The following is a 25,925-nucleotide window of genomic DNA, read 5'->3' on the forward strand; positions in this document are numbered from 1 at the left end:
TAGATAAACAAGTATTGTTTGGTAAGTTGTAAAACATATATATATATATATATATATATATTCGGATGTTGATTTGTAACTAATATTGTTATGTTTTTAGATGTGGTGGGCCAAATTGCTGGTGTTGGTTCTCTTGATAACATAAAAACTAAAGGAAAAGACAATGTGAAGATAACTTTTGACTTGCAAGATTTAAGGTATGTGTTTTATTAAAAAAAAGGAAAAAAAAGCATATTACAAATATTTTATAGCGGGTCTAAACTTTATTTTTTACAGTGGTGACCGATTAAGTTGTACAATATGGGGTGATCTTGCTAGAACTTTTGAAGCTTCTATAAAAGAACACAAAGACTCGGTTGTAGTGTGTGTGATTAGATTTGCATGTTTGAAAGAGTGGAAAGGTATTGTTAATGTTATTTAGTCCTTTACTGTCCTCTGATATAATTTGTTTAATTATCATATTCTCTTAATAAATTTTAAAATTAATTCGCAGGGAATTACAGTGTATCAAATGCATTCAACACCACAGATATTCACTTAAATCCGTCAATTCCCGCAGTCGAAAAATTCCGACAAATGTAATTAGTTTTCGAGATCATCAGTTATATCCTATACATAACTAAATGTATTCTCATTTTTATCTTTCATTTTTAAAAGGATGCCAAACACTAGCGTTGTTGAGTTGGTTCACAATGAGGAGAATATACAGCCAAAGGTAACTTTGTATGAGGAGTTTTTCATGAAAAATGAAAAGATGACTATCGACGACATCCTATATTCATTAGAGGTATTGTTAATCTAAATACAGTGTTCAAAATAATAACAATTACAAAATATTAATCATGATTGTGTATATTTAGGTTCGTACATGTGTGACAATTGGAACGATCTGTTCGGTTGAGACAGTGCCTAAGTGGTATTACATTGCATGCAAAGAATGTAGAAAGAAGGTTCAACCATATCCACTAGAATCTGACAAGGGGAAAAAACGTCTATATAGTTGTGGTGTTTGCGATGACGATGTCAAAGAAGTTGATTACAAGTATGTGTTACTTAATATATTTATAATTGAATTCATGCGAATATGTTTACCATTTGAATTCTTTTATGTATTTTCAGGTATAAACTCATACTACACGTTTCGTATGGAAATTCTCCAAAGATTAAGCTGCTTTTTTTTTATGGTCTAGCCCAACTATTCGTAGGTAAAAAGGCTGATGAATTAGTTTCTCAAATTGCCGAGGTACGTTCTAACAGGATAAACATTGTACTTTTTATCAGAATATAAATTTCAAAGAATCTATAGTAACATGCAGTTTTCTTGCAAATTTGGAACAATGCTCAGGACGATCAAAACATTATGCCCGTTTGTCTTTCTGCTCTAATCGGGAAGACAATACTCTTTAAAATTTCTGTCACAATTGATAACTTGAAGAGTGACAAGGCTTCTTATGTTGTTGAAAAGTTTTGGGAAAAAGAAGATATGGTCAACCAGTTTGTCAAGGTAACATATTAAATTAATAGTGTATTCTAAAAGATTATTAGATTAATTTTTGTAATTCCATTATGTGCTTATTCTTTAAAAATTTTGTAGGAAACTTACAGAAAGGCTAATGATAATTATCAAGAACTAGAATCAGATGAACAAATTCTAGAACTTACGTCGGAGGAATCAACATCTCTTTCGTCAAAGAGGGAGCTGTCTGGTATCAATGAAGAAGTCGTACAAGGTCATAGCATGACTACTAGGAAGAGGATCAAGATTGAAAAGCAAACTTAGTATTATGATTATGTTATGATTATTTTAAAAACAATATATGATTTGGAATTTTTTTTTAAAAATAAATTACAGGCATTTTTTGCGTTGATAAGAGTATGATTTTTTATTATTTATAAATTTTGAAATTATAAAAACTGTAAAATTTTGTGAGTCACTAATATAAACGAGACGCTGTTGCTTCTGAATCATACCATTTAATAAATTAAAATATGATAATGAGGTTTAATCATGTTCCAGTAAATGTCATTTTGTATAGATACGACATAATCTAATAAAATCGAAAATTTTGTGATAATTTCTCATAGATTTAATTTTTATTATGTGAATATATGTTTAGATAATTGAATAAATGCTAATCTTTCATTTTTATGGTATTGACATTATTATGTGATATTGTTATCCGTTTGTTAAAATATTTAATAAAATTATAGTAGTTAGAAGATTATACCTACTGATCATAATATAAATAAAAAATATTATAGAACGGAATAATAAGGAAAAAAAATATGATGTCATTTTATTATTATGTGAATTTATGTAAAGATAATTGAATAAATGCTAATTTGACATTTTTGATATATTGATATTATGTGATTTTTTGAGATATTGATATTATGTGATACTATTATCCATTTGTGGAAATATTTACAGAAATTATAGTAATGAGAAGATTATACCTTCTGATTATCATATAAATAAAGAATATTATAGACCTAATCTTATATATTTCTAAAGAACGCAGAACGTTTCGACTGTATGCATACGATGAGACCTGTAAAATTACCAATACGGAGAAAGAAAGATCTGATTCATGTCGTGAATGCACAAGGTAAATAATATTCAGTTTCTGGTATATCAAAATAGGTTTTGATTTTAAATTAATGTTCAAACGTATGGACTTATTTTCAGAAGTGATCTCAAAACATGCAAGGGTGAAAAGAATGAAAATTCTTAAATCAAAAAAAGTTCGACAACGCAATGAAGGTCGTTTCCACCCATATGTTATAGTATATACTAAATATTTTTATTAAAACATATTTTTGTGTTCAAATATGTAGTTCCTACGATGTTGCCTCTGATGCATGAAGATTTTGCACGTTTTATTGTTTCTGACTCTGAGTCAAATAACGATAGTGATTCTGATAGCTCAAATGATGAATCTGATTCTGAGTATCGTACTACCCATAGTGTAACAAATGAATTCACACCCGTAACATCTGGATTACAAATAAATGGTATTTTTAAAAACTAATCTTAATTTTTGAAATAATTTAAAATATATATATCCAGGTTAAATAATTTTGTATTACTAATGTTATCAGGTTATTATGATGAAGGAGATCCTTCGTATTTATGTGAAAATTGTGGAGCATATTTATGGTTTGGAGAACGGTTAAACAAGCGAGTAAAGAAGGCGAAACCAATTTTTTCAATGTGCTGTAAAAAAGGGAGAGTCCAACTTCCCAAGCTGAAAACTCCACCGAATACATTATCGGCGTTGTTATATAATCGCGATGATAGAAGTGACAACTTCCGTGAAAATATAAGAGCATACAATATGATGTTTTCCTTCACGTCATTAGGTGGAAAAATAAACCATTCTATTAATAATGGTAGAGGGCCGTACGTGTTCCAGATGTGTGGAGAAAACTATCACCGTATCGGAGATATTTTACCTGAACCTGGAGAAAAACTGACATTCTTACAACTTTATATACATGACGTAGAGAATGAAGTACCTAATAGGATAAACGCATTCGGGTCAGTTTCATAGCTTATAAATATAAGATTATATTGATGTGTGTTGCTAATGTTTTGAAATTTTATTTGCCCTTGCAAGAACATCTGGATCTACCGAGAAAATAAGACAAACAACTGTAGAACTTCTAAAAAGGATGCTTGATAATCACAATCCGCGTGTACAGGCGTTTAGGTCGGCTCGAGAAAGATTTGATTTAACAAATACCGTGACAAATTTGAGGTTAAGAATTCCTGCAGAAAGGACTGCTGATGCAAGGACTCATAATCTACCTACATGCAATGAGGTAGCTGGATTAATACCAGGTGATTTCAGTACTGGAGTATTTAAGCGCGACATTGTTATAGAAAGTCGTTCCGGCGGCCTCCAGAGAATTAGTGAACTCCATCCAGCTTACTTGCCACTTCAATATCCATTATTGTTTCCATATGGAGAGGATGGTTACAGGTTAGGTATTGACATTGGTTTTGTAGATACGGCTGGACGAAAAAGGAAAACAGTTTCGATGAGAGAATTTTATGCTTTCCGTATATTTGAGAGATATCAAGAATCTTCAGCGATTGTGATGTCGGGAAAATTATATCAGCAATTTTTGGTAGATGCGTTCACAACTATAGAATCCAACAGACTGAGAAATATATTTCCATGAACCAGAGCAAACTACGGACGAAAAGAATCGATAAGATAGTTGAAGCGGTTAATCAAGGAAACGAAGATCTTGCAGAACACGGTTAAAAGGATCTACATTCCTTCATCGTTTACAGGTGGAAAACGTTATATGATGCAACATTATTTAGACGCGATGGCTACTTGCAAGTTCTATGGTTTACCCGATATTTTCATAACAATTACTTGCAATCCCAGATGGCCTGAAGTTGTTCGATATCTAACAAGGCATAATCTTAAGCAAGAAGATAGACCAGATATTTGCTGCCGGGTCTTTAAGATGAAGCTTGATAGACTAATAGAACAAGTGACTAAAGAAAAAACTTTTGGTGTTATAAACTCTGGTATGTTTCATATTATTAATCAATCGACTTTATATACGTTTTAGTATTAAAACCCAAAATTATTAACAATGGCTTTCTGGTGTGTGTGTGTGTGCAGCTATGTATACAATAGAATTCCAGAAGAGAGGACTTCCTCATGCACACATTATTTTATTCTTGCATCGAGACTATAAAATGCGTACACCAGAAGACATTGATAAATTCATAAGCGCTGAGATTCCTGACAAAGAACTGGACAAGTACTTATATGAAGTTGTCTCTGATGTTATGATTCATGGACCTTGTGGTATTCATAACAGAGGAAGTGTTTGCATGAGAAATGGTACGTGCACTAAATTTTTTCCAAAACCATTCATAGAAAATACTGTCGTCGATGATGCTGGTTATCCAATATACAAACGTAGGAAAAATGGGAGATTCGTGCATAAAAAAGGTTTTGATTGTGATAACAGTTTTGTTATTCCGTATAACCGGGAATTGTCTATCCGTTATCGTGCTCATATTAATGTTGAGTGGTGTAATCAGTCATGTTCAGTGAAATATCTTTTCAAGTACATTACCAAAGGGCCAGATTATATTAGAGCTAACGTAGGAGACGAAGACGATCAGAATGAAATCAAGAAATACTATAACTGCAGGTATGCCTATTTATTTAACACATATGTTTAATTGAAAATATGTGTAAACCCTAATAATTTAATATTTATTAATACTATTATTCTTTATTAGATATGTCTCCGCATGTGAAGCAGCTTGGCGAATATTGGCTTTTCCGATTTGCTATCGTACTACTCCCGTTGAGAAACTTCCGTTTCATCTTCCTGGACAGGAATTGGTAGTTTACAATGAAGATGATCCTATTGCAGATGTAATGAAGCGTTCAGCAAGAAGATCTAAACTGTTGGCCTGGATGGAATGCAATAAAAAACATCCGGAAGGTAGAAGTCTCACTTATGCTGAATTTCCAAATATGTTTGTGTGGATTAATAGTAAAAAAATCTGGCAACGAAGATCTGAAAGAAGAAAAAGTTTTGCAATAGGTAGAATTACATATGTACCACCTTCGATAGGCCCAGCGTACTACTTGAGAGTTTTACTTAATACAGTTCCAGGTGCCACAAGTTTTGATTTTTTAAAAACGGTAAAAGGTAAACTGTATAAAGAATTTAAAGATGCATGCTTTGCATTGGGATTATTGGATGACGACAAAGAATATATTCTAGCTATAAAAGAGGCAAGTGTGTGGTGTTTTGGGCCGTTTCTAAGGAAGTTGTTTGTCATACTATTGCTTTCGAAAAGTGTTTCGGTGCCTCTCGATCTCTGGCTCGCTACAAAAGACATATTGTGCGAAGATATTTTGTATTTGCAAAGGAACCGTACGAATAACCACAGTAAGTATTTAGTTTAAAAAATATAAATAAATATAATAGTATAGTATTTCTAAAATTTACTGATCTACACTAACGTATGCGATTATTATTCTGATCATAAATATGTCAACTAAAAAAAATTATCCCTAATGCAGGTCTAATGTTAAGTCAGGAACAGATAACAAACTTATGCTTAGCTGAGATTGAAAGAATTATGCGGTCCAACGGAAGCTCTCTGTCAACTATTGTGAATATGCCTAAACCAGACCAATCTGTGATGGATAATAATGAGAATAGGCTTCTAATAATGAGAAATTATTGAAGCTGTGAATTGTAACAAGGGAGGTATGTTTTTTGTTCATGGATTTGGTGGTACCGGAAAAACATTCTTGTGGAGTATTCTTGGCGCTGATATTCGATCTAGGGGTGATATTGTTCTTAATGTTGCATCGAGTGGTATAGCTGCTTTACTTATGGAAGGTGGTAGGACAGCTCATTCTAGATTTGGTATACCCATCCATGTGGACGAATTTACAATATGTTCGATAGATGGTAAATCACATGTTGCCGAGTTAATTAGAGAAGCAAAGCTCATTATATGGGATGAGGCTCCAATGATGAACAAATATTGTTTCGAAACCTTGGATAGGAGTATGCGAGATATTATGAAGTCTGATCGGATTTTTGGAGGTAAAGTTTTTGTTTTAGGGGGTGATTTTAGACAAATTTTACCGGTTGTGCCAGAGGCTGGGAGAGTTGGAACTGTTTTAGCCTCTATAAACTCATCATTGCTTTGGGATAGTTGTAAAGTACTTCGGCTTACACAAAACATGAGGCTTCGCAAGGCGAAAAATAGTCAAGATGCAGATGCTCTCTCCACATTTTCAAAATGGCTACTCGATATTGGGGATGGCAAGATCAACGAGCCTAACAATGGTGAGGTAGAAATAGAAATACCCGAGGATTTATTGATTGTTGCATGTGATAATCCTATAGAAGCAATTGTTAAACAGATATACGGTCCATCATTTGCAACAAGGACCGATGCAAAATTTTTTTGCGAAAGAGCTATTCTTAGTCCAAGAAATGATGATGTCGATAAAATAAATCAATATATGCTCTCTCAACTTCCAGGTAAATTAAGAGTGCAACTTTTTTAAAAATATTTTTTTTGCAAACAAAATTCAATATAAACAGTTACTTATTAGAATTTTATTATATCCAGGGGAAGAAAGACAGTATTTGAGTTCAGACAGCATCGAGACTTCCGATACAAGTGCATACGACGATATGATCTACACTCAGGAATTCTTAAACAGTATTCACGTTTCTGGATTACCTAACCATGTTCTGACGCTAAAAAAGGGAGCACCTATCATGTTGCTTAGGAATATTGATCCTAAGGGAGGTTTTTGCAATGGTACGAGATTGATTGTCACACAAATGGTGAATCATGTTATTGAAGCAAGGATTGTAACAGGTAAAAGAAACGTCAACGACAAAGTTCTTATCCCTAGGATGTTTGTGTCGCCACCGGATGCAAAGTTTCCCTTTCGTATGAGGCGTCGTCAGTTTCCTGTTGCTCTTGCACTTGCGATCACTATAAACAAAAGCCAAGGACAGACGTTGGAACATGTTGGATTGTATCTACCCAAGCCCGTATTTACACATGGACAACTATACGTTGCATTTTCCAGAGTTACAAGCAGAAAAGGATTGAAGATTTTGATTACAGATGAAGAAGGGAAATGTCAGAACAAAACCCTTAATGTAGTTTTCAAAGAAGTTTTTGAAAATATATGATTTTCTTTTAAGCATCTAATATCTACTATAACGTTCCATTCCATAATATTGTCATCTGATTCTCAGTTTTTTTCACCTTAATGATATTACCTTTTAAAATATCAATATACAAGTGTTAAGTTTTTTAAAATGAGTACGGAAAAACATATTAATATCCAAGTGTTAATTTTTGAAAATTGAGTACGTATAAACATCTTAAACACGTTAACATAAATTATATTTTCTACATAAAAAATGTGATGAACCTTATATTAAAACTGTGTTTATTTATATAATATTATAATTTAAAATAATCAGACTAAAGCGAGAAACTAAAAAGATTGAGACGCAACGTTTAGTCGTGACTCTTTGTATTCTTACAAATCAAAAATCCCCTTTTTGTTTTCGTTAACATTGAAGAATCAAGAAAAACCTAATTTGAGGGAATCATGAAATTCGATTATATTGCTGATCTGGTTCGAGAAAGAACTAATTGGTGTATCAATGTCAAGGTCTTACACTCTTGGACAGTCACAGAGTTCTTCAAAAAACGAGTTCTGCTTCTTGTGGATCAAAAGGTTAGAGTCATTATCTGAATGATATTTACTTAAATTTTGAGTTCTAACAGTTGTTTTATAAAAGACTTCTTACAAATTTTTTGTTAAACTGTGAAGGGTGACACTATTGAAGCTCCTTATTTGAACGATACACTCGCTAACCTCCCGAAATATATATACGATGGTGAGTGGTACAATATTAGAAATTTCAAAGTGATCTATCCAATCCTGGAGGATAGGAATACTCATCACCCCTATCAGATTAAATTTACGGGTCAAACCACAATGACGCTGCTCGAATCATTGAGTCCTAAGAATTACTTTAGGTTCGAGGATTTGGATGACATAAAACATGGAAGAATATATCATTCCATAACTTTCGGTAAGTATTTCTTAAATTGATTATATTAGTTTGAAACAATCCGTCTATATAGTTAATTGGTATCTTTGTGTTTGAAAAGTAGATTCTTAATTTTAGGATTTATGAAACTTTGTGTATTGGTTCTTCACATAAAAAAGGAATAATAACACTTTACCAATAATAGATTAGCAACACTTTGAAAACCTATATTCTCTATTTTCCCAAATTAGATGTTTGTGTGTGTATAATGGATGTTGAAGATAGAAGACGGCCTGGGAGTATCATTGATATTAATGAAGTTGTTCTCACATTGTTGAATGGCAGGTACTAGATATTTAATTTCCCTTTATGATTGTTACAATTCAAATTAGTTTCTGTCAACATTTTAATTGAGTTGATAAACATGTAGGTGTGACACTGTGAAGTGTCGTCTCAAAGACAACTACGCTACTGAATTCAGGACCATATGGCAATCAAGCGGGTGCCATCTCATATACAAATCCGAACCTGTATTCTGTGTAATGCGGTTTATGAGGGTTGGAGAACATGAAGGTATGTAACGTAAGTTTTAATTATCATAAGGTAATCAATAAAATTACCTAAAATTCTAAATGTCCTATAGGTTCACCATGTCTTGAAAATACCTTAAACTCTTCGAAGATCTTCATAAAACCAGAGTACGAAGGACTGGAGCATCATCAGGCTATGTAAGATGTAATTATTTTTATGAAATCAAGTTCTGTATGATGTTAAAGTCAAATTTCTTAAAACAATTTATATATTTGCAGGACTGAATTTGCTGGGCGTTATTATATAAAACATGTGATGAACCAACAAGGTTAAAGCTCAGTAACTCAAATGTAAAGAATGGGATGTTGGCTGTCTCTTTTTCTTCTATTTGAAGGACTCTATATTTTAGTTTTTGTATTAACCGCTACTCAAATCCAACTTTCCGTTACTCTAAACTTTATTTTGTAATTTAGATAATACATTATAATATCGAACTTTTGGAAATTGCTTACGCTCTTACAAAATTTGTTATTACTTATTGAATCCCAATAGCTGTTTACTATAGTTTACAAGTTTATTTAAAAGACTCAATTAGTAATTCACATTTAGAAAATTATTTTTCTTTAGTTAAATAAGTCTTTTACTATATATGCAAATACAAAAATGTATTTATAATCCAATAAAATATTATAAAGTTTTAAAAAATTAGTTTAGAAAAATAACATATCATAAAATAACAAAACAATTATTATTAAAATCTTAATACCACGCGGGTACCTCCCTAGTACCAGTTATGAGAAGAACAATGCTTCCATAAAACAAATTCTTGTAAAGAACACATTACACAATTTTTTGCTGACAATGTAATATTACCAAAAAAGAAGAAGAAGACACATTGTTGAAGCATTCATCAAACAGTGGCAGCAAGAACCTTCAGTATCTCAAATGCAGGGATAGTAAGCAGATGATCAACCCACTCAACTTCCCCCCAAATTTCACCACATTTACGCTTTTCAAGCGTAATCTCCGCACACCAAATCGTCTTCTTCAAAGAGTCCCCATGAGGATACCTCTCGTGCCACAAAACCACCATCTTTCCACCATAATCAGCCAATCTAATCCCTTTATAATCAAAAGGGAAGACAGGTAGTCCTACCAAACCCTTCAACACTCTCCACCTGCTTACCTCAGTGTCATACCAAATGATCTTTCCGTTAAAAGCAGAGTACAAAACATTGTCTATCTCGCAATAAGAATCTGTATCCATATGCCAACCAATATCTTTTCCAACTCGGTCCCATCTACCTTCCTTGGAATTGTAAGCAATCACCTCATTGTCACCCACAACGTGGAACTTCCCGTCAAGACATCGAGTTCTGTAGTAACAGCTTTGAAATGTCTCGCTGCAAGGGATTGGCTTAGGATCCCAAGTCTGTGTTGTTGTGTAGAACACCTCGACGGATGAATTCAAATAGCCATACTTGGAGCATCCAGCTACATAAATCTTTTGATCAAGTACGCTAGCGGATAATTCCTTAAGGTTCATATGCAAGCAAGGAGCCTCGTGCCATGTGTGAGACCAGCAATCCAGTACATAGATGGGGGTAGGGGAGAACTCATAGGCTAAGGATCTCTCTGGGCCAATGCTGTAGATATTAGAACCAACAGCCACGAGACCCGTAAAAACTGGGACTCGTTCATCCGGATCTTGGGGAAATGGGACTTTAGCCAAAACATACCCACTTGACAACCTCGTCTTCTTACTGGTTAGCACTGCATCTGGTTTCCGACATAGGGTGAACCAGCGAGAACCAGGAAGAGAACCAAGAGGGCCCTCGAAGCACACATAGAGACAAGTCTCGGTGCGGCCCAAGCGTGACCGGGCCTTGTAAAGATCAGATGAAGCAAGGAGAGATCGAAAGCTCTTGGAGACGAGGGAGAGAGTCAGATAGTACAACCTTGGGACCTGGGCGAGGCAGTTCAATAGCAAATCATAGGGAAGTGACGCAAAGGGGCTAGATTCCTGCGTCGTTGTTGACTGTGGTGGTGTCAGCGTAGGCTGCTTCTTCTTATTATTAGTAGTAGTAGTAGCAGTAGTAAGGGTTGTCTTCCTCTTCTTTGCTGCGGACGTCGACTGCTTCTTCTTCTTTGTCGTAGCAGTTGAAGCCTTCCTCTTCTTTGCCGTGGACGGCAGAGTAGGTTTCTTCGTCTTAGCAGTTTTCATCGTCGCCGTTGATCAACCTATGTACTTTCGTACACTTTGTTCTCCAACTAGCAAAACAAAAACAAAAAATACAAATTAAAGACGTAGCAACCAAATGCAGCAGATTCAATCAATTCTGACCCCAATCCTAAATCCCAATTCAGACCAATAATTCAATATGTCACAGTAGGTGAAGAATCTTACAAACCCTAACACACAATAAAAACAGAGAGAGATGCATCGGCAAAATAAAAATACTCGGATTGAAGAAGAAGTTGGACATAATAATAAGACCAAAGCGTCGCCATCAGACCCGAAAACGGCGACAGAACAATTTAAAAAAAAAAAAAAAAAAAAAAAAAAAAAAAAAAAACGACTCACCAGAAGAGAGTCCTCCGAGAATGATGAATCAAGTTCCTCCTAATTTCACTTCTTCACCCTAAAAACATATTTAAACCTAATTAGAAAATCCAGGGGTTAATCAAAACTGAATAACGAATTTAAATTTACAGAAAGCAACAAACAGAGAATAGGAACAGTCACCTCAACGGAGATGGCTAGGGTTTCTGCGAGAACTTGTTGGAGAAGAGAGACGAGTCTCTCGAGACCCAGTTTGATGAAATATAAATGGGTAGCCCGTTTAATATCTTTTTTTTACTGAGCTTCTGATTTTTTTCACAAAACAATGTCGTTGAGTTTGTGACTGTCGGAGATTGAAGACGGCTGTGCGGAGGTGACTCAGATCATGGTGGTGGTGACTGGTTCTTGTGGAAGGCTTTTGTTTTTCTTTTACTCAATTTTTTTTTTCCCTCGGCATTTAAAATTGAATTTTTAATTAAGTATTTAAAAAATTAAGTATTCGGTGGTGAGGCACGTCAAACCTCGGGTCTCTGATGGAATGGATAAAGTTCTTACTAACCTATCACAGAAGAAGAAGAGCTATACCAAGCTGTTCACACTGTGGCAAGAGAAAAAGCTCCAAAATCAGATGGTTTTAATTCAGGATTTTATCAAGACCATTAGTCCACGATTATTATTTGAAGACTGCAATCTGGATTCGAAAATGAATAATACACATATGCTTGATACCAAAAATGGGATAGTCTAGTGAAGTAAAAGACTGTAGACTTATAAGCCTTAGCCTATAAAATTATATCAAAGGGCGTTAGCATATAGATTCAAACATTGGTTAAATGACATCATTTCTGTAAACCAATCAGCTTTTATTCCAGGGAGGAAGATTACAAACAACATTCTCATTGCTATGAACATATTCATTCTCTCCATACGAAAAAGCTTGTTCAACCTTTTATTGCTGCCAAACTGGACATTAGCAAAGCTTTTGATAAGGTTGAATGGTCTTTTGTTGAAGCAGTTTATGAAGCAGATGGATTTCTTTAAAGTATGGTGTAATTGGATCATGAAGTGCATCACAACTGTTTCATACTCGGTGATTATCAATGGACAACCAGTTGGCCAAATCAAGCCTCAGCATGGTATACGTCAAGTTGATCCTATTTCACCATAGATCTATCTATTACTGAAGCTTTGTCAGCTCTAATTCAAGATAATATTCAAATGAAAAGGCTACATGGGGTTAAAGCAAGCAGAAATGGTCCTGCAATATCTCATTTACTGTTTGCAAATGATTCCCTTATGTTCTGCAAAGCCTCGGTAGATGAATGTACAACTATCCTCAATATCCTACAATAATATGAGAAAGCCCCAAGTGAGAGTGTTAATTTTCAAAAACCTGCTATTACTTTCGGTAAAAGTATTGACTCAGAGAAAAAAAAAATTAGTAGGATTCTGAAAATACACAAAACTGAAAGTTTTGGCAGATACCTGGGTGTACCTGAGTTTATTGGTAGGAATAAAGCAAATGCTTTCTCATATCTGGCTCAAAGGATTGATAAAAAAATAGATAGTTGGTATACTAAACTTCTGTCTCCTGCAGGCAAAGGGGTGCTTCTAAAATCAGCAATTACAGCAATCCCATTTACAGTATGTCCTGCTTTCTTCTACCCTCAAAACAAATCAATAAGATCACAAAAGCTATGAGACAATTATGGTGGTCTAACACTAAGGATAAGCACAAAATCCCTTGGATAGTATGGAGTAAAATCACTGATCAAAAAAATATTGGCGGATTGGCAATCAGATATCTTAAGGATTTCAATTTATCTCTTCTTGCTAAACAAAGTTGGAGGATCCTGTAACAACCAACGTCTCTCATGGCACGAGTTTTTAAAGTAAAATATTATCCAAAGAAAAGCCTTCACGCCTCAACATGCAAATCGAACTCCAGCTATGCTTGAAAAATTATTTCCCAAGGTACTAAACTTATCTCTCAAGGTCTTAAACATATAGTAGGTAATGGTGAACAAATTAAAGTATGTCATGATCAGTGGCTTCCTCTCAACCCACCAAGACCACCTACAGGACCTGGAGGCCATATTTCTCCTCATTTGAAAGTTAGTGATCTGTTATCTCAGGGTAGTTGGAATGAAACTCTGCTCCATAGCATCATTCATCATGATGACATTCCACATATTCAAAAGATTCGGCCATCTATAACAGGAGCAGATGATACAATCACCTGGATCTATACTAAGAATGGGCTTTACTCAGTCAAATCAGGGTATCATCTTCAGCGTAAGCTCTCTCATAAAATTCTACTAATATTACTCTTCCGCACAATACCTTTTCTGTCAAACCCTTTGCAAAGATCTGGACATATAATATGCCCTAGAAAATTAAACATTTCCGGTGGAGATGTCTTCATAATGCGTTGTCAACTGCAGAAAACTTGAAGAAGAGGAAAATGTTGATAGATGATACGTGTCAGAGATGTGGTGAAGCACCAGAAAATATAAATCATCTTCTTTTCCACTGTAGGCTAAGCAAGGAGAATTGGGACCTTACAACACAATCTCAGGGTAAAGGTTCATCTTTCTCCTCCAACTTTGTTGATCAGAACATAGATCTATTTTTGTATCATTAGTTGGCGTTTCTGGAAGATGCGAAATGATATGATTTTCAACAATAAAATGTGGTCCATTCCTGATACTATAAACAAGGTTGTATTTGATTTTCAGCAATGGAAAGAAAGCTCTATAGCTAGCAAAGAAGTTCCACAGAAGCAACAATCTCTGGGACACAAGGAGCATCAGTCTTTGACAGCAACTACATCCACCAATTCCATTATACAAAAAGCCAAAGATTATTGTTGCTTTGTTGATGGGTCATGGAGTTCTCCAAATGACTGTGCAGGGATTGCTTGGGTCTTGTATAACAGAAACGCACAATTTATTCTCCGAGGCATAGCTTCCATCAGTCCTATGAGTACACCTCTTGAAGTAGAGGTTGAGGCTTAAAAATTGGCAGTTCTTTATGTCAGCAGGCTGGGTTATGACAATGTCATGTTTTATGGAGACGCGGAAACATTATATAAAAAAAGTATCTCATCTCTCCAGTGGCAGACATAAACTTCAGCAAAGCAATCAGTCTTTATTAGCAACCCACTTGAAGTACATTGAGAACATTACCCTTTCATATGAAACTATAACTTTTGTAAAGATCCCACGTTCAGTAAATGTTGTAGCTGATGGTCTGGCAAGAAATGCTCAGATAGAAAAGTTAGACTTTGTAATATCATGGAACAATGTATGTTGATCTTTACTGAATATAAACTTATATATATATATATATATATATATATTGCCGATAAAAAAAATATACATATAATTATTGTGTTATTAGTTATCTCTCATCAATTTATATAATTTGGACCAAAATATTTTTCTACATGTGTAAAAAACTGTTTAACGAAATAACAAAATAAATACTATCAGTTTTCATTCGATTTTGAAAATACTGTTCATAAAACACATAGATACAAATATTACGAGTTAAAAGATTTTTTTTTTGTCAACAAAAAATTAACTCAGATGAGCCAATTGGTAGGGAAACTGTTTACATGCAAAACATAATGTGGAGAGGTTAGCGCTTGACGTGTCAAAAAGTTAGATGATTACTATTTTATTAACATGATAACAAAATATATATATATATATATATATATATACAATATCAATAAGTTTATAAATATACCGTGTTAAATCATATGACGTCACAATAAATTTATAATTTATGTGATTAATTCGTATTTATCATGTTAATTTATTCATTATATAATGTACAACAATAAATAAATTCAATTTAGTATAATACTTGTGTGTTAAGATTAAATATATCATATAATATTTATATCCACAGACACCGTCACAAGAGTAATCGCAATTGCACATCCTCGTTTCCAACTATAGTACAACTAATCGCCGCATACCTCGTTTTTTCCAACCAACCTTTATCAAGCAATACTTTCATTGTTGTTGCTACCTCTGTATCTACAGTCTGGGATGAACTTCTCCCTTGTCGAAATGTATTGGTATTCTAAGCAAGGTATTGGACTTCGTCGAAATGTACATGAATTTGTATTCTAAAAGATGAACGTCACATGAACAACAGGTTCAAGCTAACTCTCTACCAGCTGAAGCCAAACTAAGAGCTACATGATTTAGAGCTTCAGCGATTTTTGAGATCCTCGAAGTATATGATTTAGGGGGTGTATTTAACTTGATATTTTAAGTGATTTGTATAAAATTTATAAATCATATGTTATTCAATCAAGGATTTTAAAAAGTTTCCTGAAATCCACTGTTATTGAACTGATGATTTAAAAATCTACTTTAAAATCCACTGTTATTCAAAATAGTTTGTGGAGTTGGATTTTAATAACTTTTAGGGATTCTTAGGGATTTGAGAGGATTTGTTTAGTTAAAATTACATAAATCAAAATCTCAAGGTTTTAGATGTGATTTGAAAGAATTTTAGCATAAATCATATCAACTTCCCTAAAATCTATCAAAATTCTAAGGGGGGTGTATTCAAAACATGATTTTAGAAGATTTTATGGGATTTAGAAAATTTAGGATTTTGAGAGATTTAATGAAAGTTTGGTGGAATTGTTAAAAATTTTGTTTTGTGATTTGATGAGATTCAAAGGAATTTTGCTGCGTGATTTTAGAAGACTTTAGAAAAAAAAAAAGGATTTGATGAGATTCATAAGAATCCCGTATAGTTCATCTCCTCTATTACCAATCTCTTACATCTAGAGACTTTTTATGTATATAACAAATAAAAACAGAATCTAAAAAATGAAAACTAACAAGGTTTCTTGGGAGTAGAGAGAGAAAAAGTCAGAGGAGTAGAAGGAAAAAGTGAAAAAAAAATTTCAGTTATACTTTCTGGGAAAAAGAGAAAGAGGAAGGAGAAGAATATTACGTGAATGGATTGAAAGGCTCATAGTTTTCTAATGTTTTATTCGTTTTAAGTTTTTCTCTTTTTGGAAAAGTTTTTTTTTCACATCCGCTACAATGGTTTTTTTTAAAAAACAAATATCTAAAATATCATCACTATAGGTGTGATTTTATAAGTTGGATTTCTAGTGTAAAAAAGTATCCAAAATCTCTCATAATCTCCCAAAATCATTGTTATGGGTTTTTTAAAAAATACAAAATTATGTTTTCAATAACAGTTGATTTCATATGATTTTTAAAAATTGTTGTTTGAATAACAAAAGATTTTAAGTGATTTTGAATGATTTCATAAAATCTCATTTTCAATAACATGAGATTTAGAAAGAGATTTTAAAATTCTCAGTTGAATAACATGTGATTTTAAACAAAATCCAAAATCTTCCAAAATCATGTTTTGAATACACCCCCCCTAAATTTCCTAAATACCATAAAATTCTCCAAAATCATAGTTTCAATACACGTAATTAATGCACTGAGAGCTTTTAAAACAAACAACTTATCAAAGATTTACGAGGAAAAAAATGAATCCCAAATGTTGACAAACTTAAATTTCTTAATCTAATTTTCGTTTTTTTTACAATTTAACACCTTAAACAAAAGGAAAATATAGTCTAATAATATATTTTCATCAATGCTGTATCTTCCTGATTATTATGAATAACTTTATTAAGTAAATTTACTAATTTTTGTTGACTAGTAAAAAAGAAGTAAATTTTGACAAAAAAAACTAAGAAAATAGTTTTACTAGATATATATATATACTAGATTAGGACCCGCCCGATGTGCGGGTTTATAATTTTTAAAATAAAATTAAATTTATCAAATAATATAAAGTAAATATTTTTAGTAAGTAAATAGATACACGATGTGTCTAATGTGATATTTGATGTAAAAGATGTGACTATAAGGTTGAAACTATTAATCACGTTTTAATTTTGAATGTCCTCGTTCGTGTGAACTTTGAGATTTATCTCTGACTTCGGTCTTGTCAGAGGGTTTACCATATGAGTCGGTGTACTCGAATTTGGATTTTGTTTTCTGGAGGGACGCCTCTCTTTTACGACAGTCATGTCAGCTCAATCTTCGCATTCATATGTCCAGGTTTTTCCACCTTGTTGTGAGATTGATGGTTCTTGGAAAGCAACCAATGTGCATTCATGATTGGGCTGGTGGTGTTGCGTTGGTGAGGAGCGAACCTTGTTGTTGGGGGCCAAGTGTCTAAAACAGAGCCCCTCCCCCTGCAGTCGGAGTTAAAAACATTGTTGTGGGCCATTGAGCGGATACGTGTTAAAGGGATCGCTTGTCAACGTTTTGAGACTGATTGTGCTGAGTTACTCACTATGGTGCAGTCTTCTGATTATTGGCCGTGCTTCTCCAACTTGCTCGATGAGTTTAACTCGCTGGAGTCTTTCCCACTATTCTCCATCTCTTGGATCCCGCATGTGTCAAATACGAAGGTGGATTGTCTTGCCCGTGCTTCGTGTTCTCTTATCTCTGAAGTTTCTTTTGTAAATCTTTTCCCTCCGGTTTGGGCAGCTGACCAAGAAATTTCCATTTAATTGTTTGATTGAAAAAAACAGTAAATAGATACACTTTTAAAATAGATGTAGATGAGTTCAAAGTTATTAAAATAGTGTCTAATGTGATATTTGATGTAAAAGATGGACTCTACGGTTGAAATTATTAATCACGTTTTTATTTTGAATGTCCTCGTTCGTGTGAAGTTTGGGATTTATCTCTGACTCCGGTCTTGTTAGAGGGTTTACCATATGAGTCGGTGTACTCGAATTTGGATTTTTTTTTTTCTAGAGGGACGCCTCTCAACAGGGTGAGCCTGATCAATTTCTTCAATTACCATGGATTTTATGGGCAATCTGGAAGCCCATTAAAAAAAATCAAGGTTAAGAGATAGAGGCGAATGATATAATTACTCAGACTTTGGGCGATAATTTAGCATGGGAATAGGCGCTCTCTTTTACGGCAGTCATGTCAGCTCCATCTTCGTATCAGATGTCCAGGTTTCTTCACCTCGTTGTCAGATTGATGGTTCTTGAAAAGCAACCAATGTGTATTCATGATTGGGCTGGTGGTGTTACGTTGGTGAGAAGCGAACCTTGTTGTTGGGGGCCAAGTGTCTAAAACAGAACCCCTCCCCCTGCATACGGAGGTAAAAACGTTGTTGTGGGCCATTGAGCGGATACGTGTTGAAGGGATCGCTTGTCAACGTTTTGAGACTGATTGTGCTTAGTTACTCACTATGGTGCAGTTTTCTGAATATTGGCCGTCCTTCTCCAACTTGCTCGATGAGTTTAACTCGCTGGAGTCTTTCCCACTATTCTCTATCTCTTGGATCCCGCGTACGTCAAATACGAAGGCGGATTGTCTTGCCCGTGCTTCGTGTTATCTTATCTCTGAAGTTTCTATTGTAAATCCTTTCCCTCTGGTTTGGACAGCTAACCGAGAAATTTCCTTTTAATTGTTTGATTGAAAAAAAGAACAGTAAATATATACACTTTTAGTTAAAGAAAATAGATGTAGATGAGTTCAAAGTTATTAATATAAAATTAAATTTAACAAAGAATATATATTTAGTTGTTTTCGTAAGTAAAAAACAATATATAAAAGTAAAGAGATATAAACTTTTAATTATAGAAAATAGTTGTTTTTTTCTATAATACACTAATGTATATCCATTTACAAATCTACTATCTACATCACCACTAAAAGTGTATTTGTACACACAAATATATTTTTAATGATAAAGTATACTCTTTAATCTTTACTACTACCAACAAATTGTCTTTATGAACACATTAAAGAATATATTAAATGTCTTTTCACTTTAACATTTGTGTAGTTACAAAAACGCATATGTTAATCTTACATACTCCTATCTTATATATTACAATAGCAGTCTTTTGGAATAAATTATTTGATTAGTGAAAAAAATATGAGACAATCTATTTTTTTATGTTTTTTTTCAACAATATTTTTCTTTGTGTAAAGGTGAGTATTTACTTTTTTTTAGAAACAGTAATTAATTGTTTAATTTTCACAATCATTTTTTTTTCTTATATAAAAAGTAATATTTTTCTTGTAAAATTAGCATTTTAAAATTAAAATAAGTAAATAATACTATAATTTCGAATTTTATGATATCTTACTATAATTTCGAATTTTAACAATATTAGATTTTCTTTTTTTCTATTTTACTTTTATATAAAACCTTTTTATGGTAGGTTTTGAATTTTTACATTTTTATTTTTTATAATTTTAATAAATTTAAAATTGACATGTGTCAACATCTGAATGATATAATTGACACATATCACGATCTTGTTAGTTAGTAATTTTGACATCAAACTTTATATAATAAGATATATATATATGTATATATCTCCGTTATTTTAGGATTTATGGCATCAATACTTTTGAGTTTGGAAATGCATGTTGATTATTGGATCGAAAGTTCGAAACATGAAGTCTTCTTCGACAGAAATGGAATGGCGTCGTTTAGCTATGAAAAACCTACCAAGGTAATTAGGTAAGTAGGTAACACACCAAGGTAATAAGGTAAGTGTTGTAACTTCGTTTAGCTCTTTACTTGGTCTGATACTTAATCTATGTTGTGTTTGTTGTTTGCAGGTAACAACAAGAAGTAAAGAGACAGAGGATTTACGAGTTCCCAAGGCTTAGACCAGCCAAGGTACGTCTCGGTGAGCTTGACCGCTCACTAGAGGTTCCACTATGAACAAAGAACAGAGTACAACCAAGAATCACTCACCCGTATAGAAAGCTTAAACCCTCAAGAAGAAATAAGGAAGATGATGAAGAACTCTCACCAAAACCCAAAACCCTCTTAAACGCTCTCTAGACTAAAGTAACTCTCTTTGTTGTCTTACTCTACTGTCTGATTTTCCTTTCCTTTAAAACCTCCTTGTCCCCTCTGTTAATTCCCGTTTTTACCCTGTAGCAGGTTCTCTTGAGCTCCACGCCGAAGCTTGTCGTAATCCGCTACTCGACAGGATGCAGAGTCCTGTGTTCGTACAAGAGACGTGGACCACTTCATTCTAAACCAACCTCTTAATGGGCTCAACACAGCAAGGCCCATTTCCGGTTTAAGTCCACCAGCCCAATTCCATAATCGTTTTGACAATAAGTACGTAAAAAATTTGACCAAAAAGTAAGAAGTAATAACATTATGAACAAGATTTTGATGTGTTGCTTATTCTTATATATGTTTAAACTTTAACACAAAATTATTTCGCTGTGTAGTAGTATATAACAAACAAAAGAATTTGGAGCGCTCGGGACACGGCGTCTCACGCTGGCTTTTGTTGCTATCTTCATCAACTTGTCCGGTACGAATTTATAATGCTACTCTTTTCGTATTTCTTTACTCTTGGTTTTGCAATGCGATCAAGCATTCTATAAGTTAAAATTGGTAACGGCTAAAATCAAATATACTAATAAAACATAAGGGAATGGGAATGAGTATTTGATCAGTTGGGTTGGTTTCATTTGTTTCTAGGTTTGATTAGGGAAACAATCTATGTTAAACTATTAAGATATGCATGTGTCAGTGTTATTATTGTTTTTCTAAAGCCATTTTGTGTGTATGTTAAGTAGGGAAAGGGATTTCTCGCCGTTGTTTCCGACATAAGTGAAGAATAGTCGTTTCGGCAGGACCAACGTCTACGACAAGGATGGAAGGTTTTTCATTTCTTCTTTGACATGTTTTATTGAAACCTTATAGATGCTATATAAAAAAAACCAATGTATTTAAGCTTAATTACAACATACAACTTTATACAAATGTTCATTACTTTCTTTTCCAAAGTTTATAGATTTGTGGAATCGAAAATTAAGGAGATATTCAAGATTATCATCTTCTTCTTCTCGTGGGCAGGAAACAGAAGCTACCTTAAATTTTTACAACATTACTCCATCGTTTTCTAATTAATCCAATTTTTTAGATTTTTTTACATTTATCAAAAGTTCATTATAATTGCATCACTTTTTGGGTTTTACAAATTTTTATAACTAAACAAATAGTATTTAGTTACCTAATTAATCATAAGTAACTAAATTAATGCATAGATAACTTAAAAATACATCTTTTTAAAACAATTTTTTCTGACTAGAAGTTGGATTAACAAGGAAAGGACGAGTATATATATGTTTACGTGAACCTTCTTACATTATTCTATAATATTATCGTTATGAATATTTTTATAATTTGGAGATCAAATAAGTATCTTATTATATAAAATTTGATGTCAAAGTTACTCATTAACAAGATCATGATAAATGTCAAATATACTGATTAGATATTGTCATGTGTCAAAACAAAAATTATAGAGGTAGTAAGATAGCTAATTATATTTAAGATATTTTTGGATTTTCAAAATTTTGTGGATGTTAACTGATTTTTTTTACTGACTATTTTATTGTTAAATTTTAAATACTAACCAATATACATATTATCCCATATGATGCTCATATTATTTTAGTTATTAAAATTTTAACTCTAATCCATGATTAAGTGAATTATGGTTTTAGGATGAAATAGATAAATGTGATTACTAAACTGAATGTCTAACGATGAAATTTATTTTAGATTTTAAAAAATTAAAATATTAATATGTATCATTTTAAAAAAATCATTTAAGAATATTAATAATTTTTTAATGTTTGATATTATAATTTCAACACATGTATTTTTGTAATGCATATGTCAAAATGTAAGATAATTCGAAATAAATTATAATTTGTAGGAATGAATCTTCAGTTATTTGATGAGAATGTCTCTATATCTTTATATATGTTTTTACTTTATAAATTTCAATCATTTAAAATTGATTAAGACATGAGATAAAATTAGTACTTATGAGATAACAACATAACAAATTTATCCTAAATAATGTTGATTCAGTTTTTTTGCGAATTATATTTTGTTAATTTTTATTTGTATTTTCAGTTCTTACTAAGATATTGATTTGATATGAAGTATTAATTATGTTTGATATTGTAACACCAGTGAACCAAAAAATTGGATTTTTGATAGTAGTGTCGATCGATACTGCTTGTGGTGTCGGTCGACACCATTTGCGGTTGGGTTAATCGGCTTCGATTTTAATCCTCCGGTTCACGTGGTTGGTTAGGAGAACCCTAGACTCGAGTATTAAAAGGAGAACTCGACGTCTTCCACTTCTTTTAGCCGCTTTTTCACATCATAGAGAGAAAGAAGAGAGAACAAAGTCTTTGTGAGAGTTCTTGAGGTTTTGGTGGATTCTCTGTCTCTGTAAAGTGAGTTTCTTTCTAGAGAGTGTGGATCCAAGGCTGGGAACGTGGTGGGAAGCTTGTGGTGGTATGGTTTCGTCGTTTGTTGGTGAGATCTCATTGTTTTCGCAAAGGTGAGTGCATGACAATGACTTATCTAAGCTAAAATCTTTGTTTCTGTGACTTTGTGTGTTGTGTGGTTGTTTCTTTTGGTTGTTTGTGAGTTTTTCGTAGCTCATGAGACTTGAATTTGTTCCTGGAATCGTGTGGGACGAAAAGGAGAAGCTTGGAGGCGAGATTTGGAGGTTCTGTTTGAAAGAAATCGATACTCGGCATCGGTGTCGATCAACACCATCATGGTGTCGGTCGACACCAACGCAAGGACGACTCGGGGACTTGGCGAGTGTCGGTCGTCACCATGTGGAGGTGTCGGTCGACACCGTTAGGGATTCGGGAATGTCCAGCAGGTGTCGGTCGACACCAGTTGTCGTGTCTCTTTGTGCGTTTGCCTGGTTTGTTTTATTGTTTGTTGATTATGGCATGAGAGATCTTATTACTTGTGTGTATAGCTCAGTAGATGGAAGAATTATCTCACTAAGTATTTTTGGTAATACTTACGCCTCTCTTTTGTGTTGTGGCGCAGGTAAAGGGAAAGTATGATCGTGGAATCAAGGCTATGAAGAGGAGGATGTTCTATAGGCTTGGTTGTTTGCTCTGTGTTTTTTTTTAGGATGCTAGAGTGGAACTTAGTGAGTGGTCTAGAACGAATGCTAAGATTACTGGTTTATGATTTATTTTATGTTCTCGATTGTTGTTGGAATTGATATTATGTTATTTTTTTTAATTGTTATTGGAGTTGCTTATTTGTTATCCGCTGTTGTTATTGATTGGGGGTAGGTTGCTAGTGAGTATGTGATCACTAGATATTAGGATATTAAAAAAATACAGTTCAGGTTGTTTCAGATATAAAATATTTGGTGCTATGCATTAAGATAAAATGTGTAATTAAACTTAAAATATGATTTATTATGATGGTATAGATATTTAAATGGTATTTCTTGTCCTATAAAAGTTTTTGAGTAAAAGAATAAAGATTAATAAACAATAAATATTATGTCATTTATAAAAAAACTTCAACCAATAGAAAACTATAACAATGGAAATTAAGGAAAAAGGAAGTTATAAAGAAAAGTCAAACAAGAAAAGAAGTAAAATGTCACAATACGAACTAGCAATTGCTATTTTTGTTTGGAATCATAACAATATAAATAGGGTTCTTGTGTTACAGTTTTGATCAGAGAAGATATAGAAAAGAGAAACACAAAGAGAGACTTAACTAAGAAAAAGAGAGGCTTTAAGAGTAAGAGTGATTCACAAAAACCCCTACGGTGGAAGAGATGTATCCTGAGAAGTATGAGGAGAAGTCGCTGCATGAGCACATATTGCTCCGTCCAGACGCTTACATAGGATCGATTAAGGAGCACAACCAGCCGCTATGGGTATTTGAAAACAGAAAGATGGTTTACCGACTTATGTCCCTGGCCGTTGCAAGATCTTTGATGAGATACTATTAAATGCGGCCAACAATAAACGTAGAGATCCCTCCATGGATTCTATCACAGTGAAGATCGATGCTGTCAAGAAAAGCATCAGTGTCCGTAACAACGGAAACGGAGTTCCCGTCGTGAAGCATGTGGAGAAAAATGTTTATATCCCTCAGGTGGTTTTTGGTCATCACTTGACCAGTAGTCACTTCGATGACAATACCACTGGTGGCAGAATCGGATATGGCGCCAAGCTCACCAACATATTCTCCGCTAAATTCACCATCGAAACTGCTGATGGGAAGAATAAATTCAAGCAGGTACTAACCAAACCTTTTGGATTATATGATTCATCTGATTTAGTATCTCTACTAGAATATTAAAGTACTATCTGGTCGTGTTCAGGTCTTCAAAGAAAACATGGCAATATCGTCTACTCCCATTGTGACCCCATGTCAATCCACTAATAAATGGACACAAGTTACTTTCGAACCTGACCTGAAGTTGTTTAACATCACTAAAATTGGTCGTGATACAATTTTGCTCATGGAAAAACGGGTTGTGGAAATGGCTGTTTGTTTGGGAGGTAGTGTAAAAGTCACACTTAATGAGAGGCTTCTTAACATAAACTCATTCAAGGATTATGTTGATATATACCTTGGCGCCAATAGATCAAGGAAGGATCCTCTGCCAAGGTTTTTTCTTATCATCTTTCATCAATTACTTTGTATGGATTAATTACAACATTTATGGTTTTGATATTCTGAGTTTGCTGTGATTAGGATGACTTTGAACATAAATAGCACATGGGAGATATTTGTGAGCTTAAGTAAGGACAAGTTTGAGTATGATCAAATACTTGTATTGATACATTAGATGAATGATTTACAGAGTATATATAGTCTAGACACTAGGGTTTCACTTATAGATAATTACAAGTTGGTCCTTCATATATACACTTCCTTATACACCCCCTCAAGATGGAGCCAGTTTTCTGACTCCAATCTTGGATATGAGATTCTCAAACTGTGGACGAGGTAGGGGTTTTGTTAAAGCATCGGCGAGTTGATCATGGGTGGACACATGAGCGACGCGCAGAACCCCAGATTGAATGAACTCACGGACGAAATGGTAGTCGATAGCAATGTGCTTCATGCGGGTATGGAAAACTGGGTTGGCACACAAGTAAGTTGCTCCTACATTATCACAATATAGAACAGGAGCTACGGGAAGATTGATCCCCATCTCACACAACAAGGAACATATCCACCGCAGTTCCGATGCAGCATTGGCAACGGCCCTGTATTCGGCTTCGGTAGAGAAGCGGGAGACACTTCGTTGCTTCTTGGATGACCAGGAGATCGGACTAGCACCAAAATATATGAT

At 33.8% G+C, this 25,925-nt stretch overlaps 3 protein-coding genes and 1 pseudogene across 3 annotated transcripts; 3 read left to right on the forward strand and 1 right to left on the reverse strand.

Moving 5' to 3' along the window:
- The first annotated feature begins 4,341 nt into the window (after window positions 1–4,341).
- LOC147923566 (uncharacterized) lies at window positions 4,342–7,079 on the forward strand. The gene is made up of 5 exons (XM_087496483.1): window positions 4,342–4,549; window positions 4,647–5,187; window positions 5,279–5,487; window positions 6,075–6,193; window positions 6,261–7,079. Exons 1-5 carry the CDS (start codon window positions 4,342–4,344, stop codon window positions 7,077–7,079), a joined length of 1,896 nt encoding a protein of 631 aa, XP_087352609.1.
- A 1,071-nt stretch (window positions 7,080–8,150) lies between these two features.
- LOC147923567 (uncharacterized) lies at window positions 8,151–9,330 on the forward strand. Its single transcript, XM_087496484.1, has 5 exons — window positions 8,151–8,279; window positions 8,376–8,640; window positions 8,850–8,943; window positions 9,029–9,171; window positions 9,242–9,330. Exons 1-5 carry the CDS (start codon window positions 8,151–8,153, stop codon window positions 9,328–9,330), a joined length of 720 nt encoding a protein of 239 aa, XP_087352610.1.
- Window positions 9,331–9,907: 577 nt separating this feature from the next.
- LOC104759408 (F-box/kelch-repeat protein At5g51250 pseudogene) lies at window positions 9,908–11,392 on the reverse strand (annotated as a pseudogene).
- An 8,824-nt stretch (window positions 11,393–20,216) lies between these two features.
- Window positions 20,217–25,415, forward strand: LOC147923568 (DNA topoisomerase 2-like). The gene is made up of 8 exons (XM_087496485.1): window positions 20,217–20,249; window positions 20,359–20,371; window positions 20,690–20,757; window positions 23,230–23,300; window positions 23,726–23,777; window positions 24,509–24,859; window positions 24,945–25,234; window positions 25,322–25,415. Exons 1-8 carry the CDS (start codon window positions 20,217–20,219, stop codon window positions 25,413–25,415), a joined length of 972 nt encoding a protein of 323 aa, XP_087352611.1.
- The last annotated feature ends 510 nt before the right edge of the window (window positions 25,416–25,925 follow it).

The sequence above is a fragment of the Camelina sativa genome, chromosome 17 (genome assembly GCF_030686135.1).
Source record: "Camelina sativa cultivar CO46 ecotype springtype chromosome 17, ASM3068613v1".
Classification (NCBI taxonomy): Eukaryota; Viridiplantae; Streptophyta; class Magnoliopsida; order Brassicales; family Brassicaceae; genus Camelina; species Camelina sativa.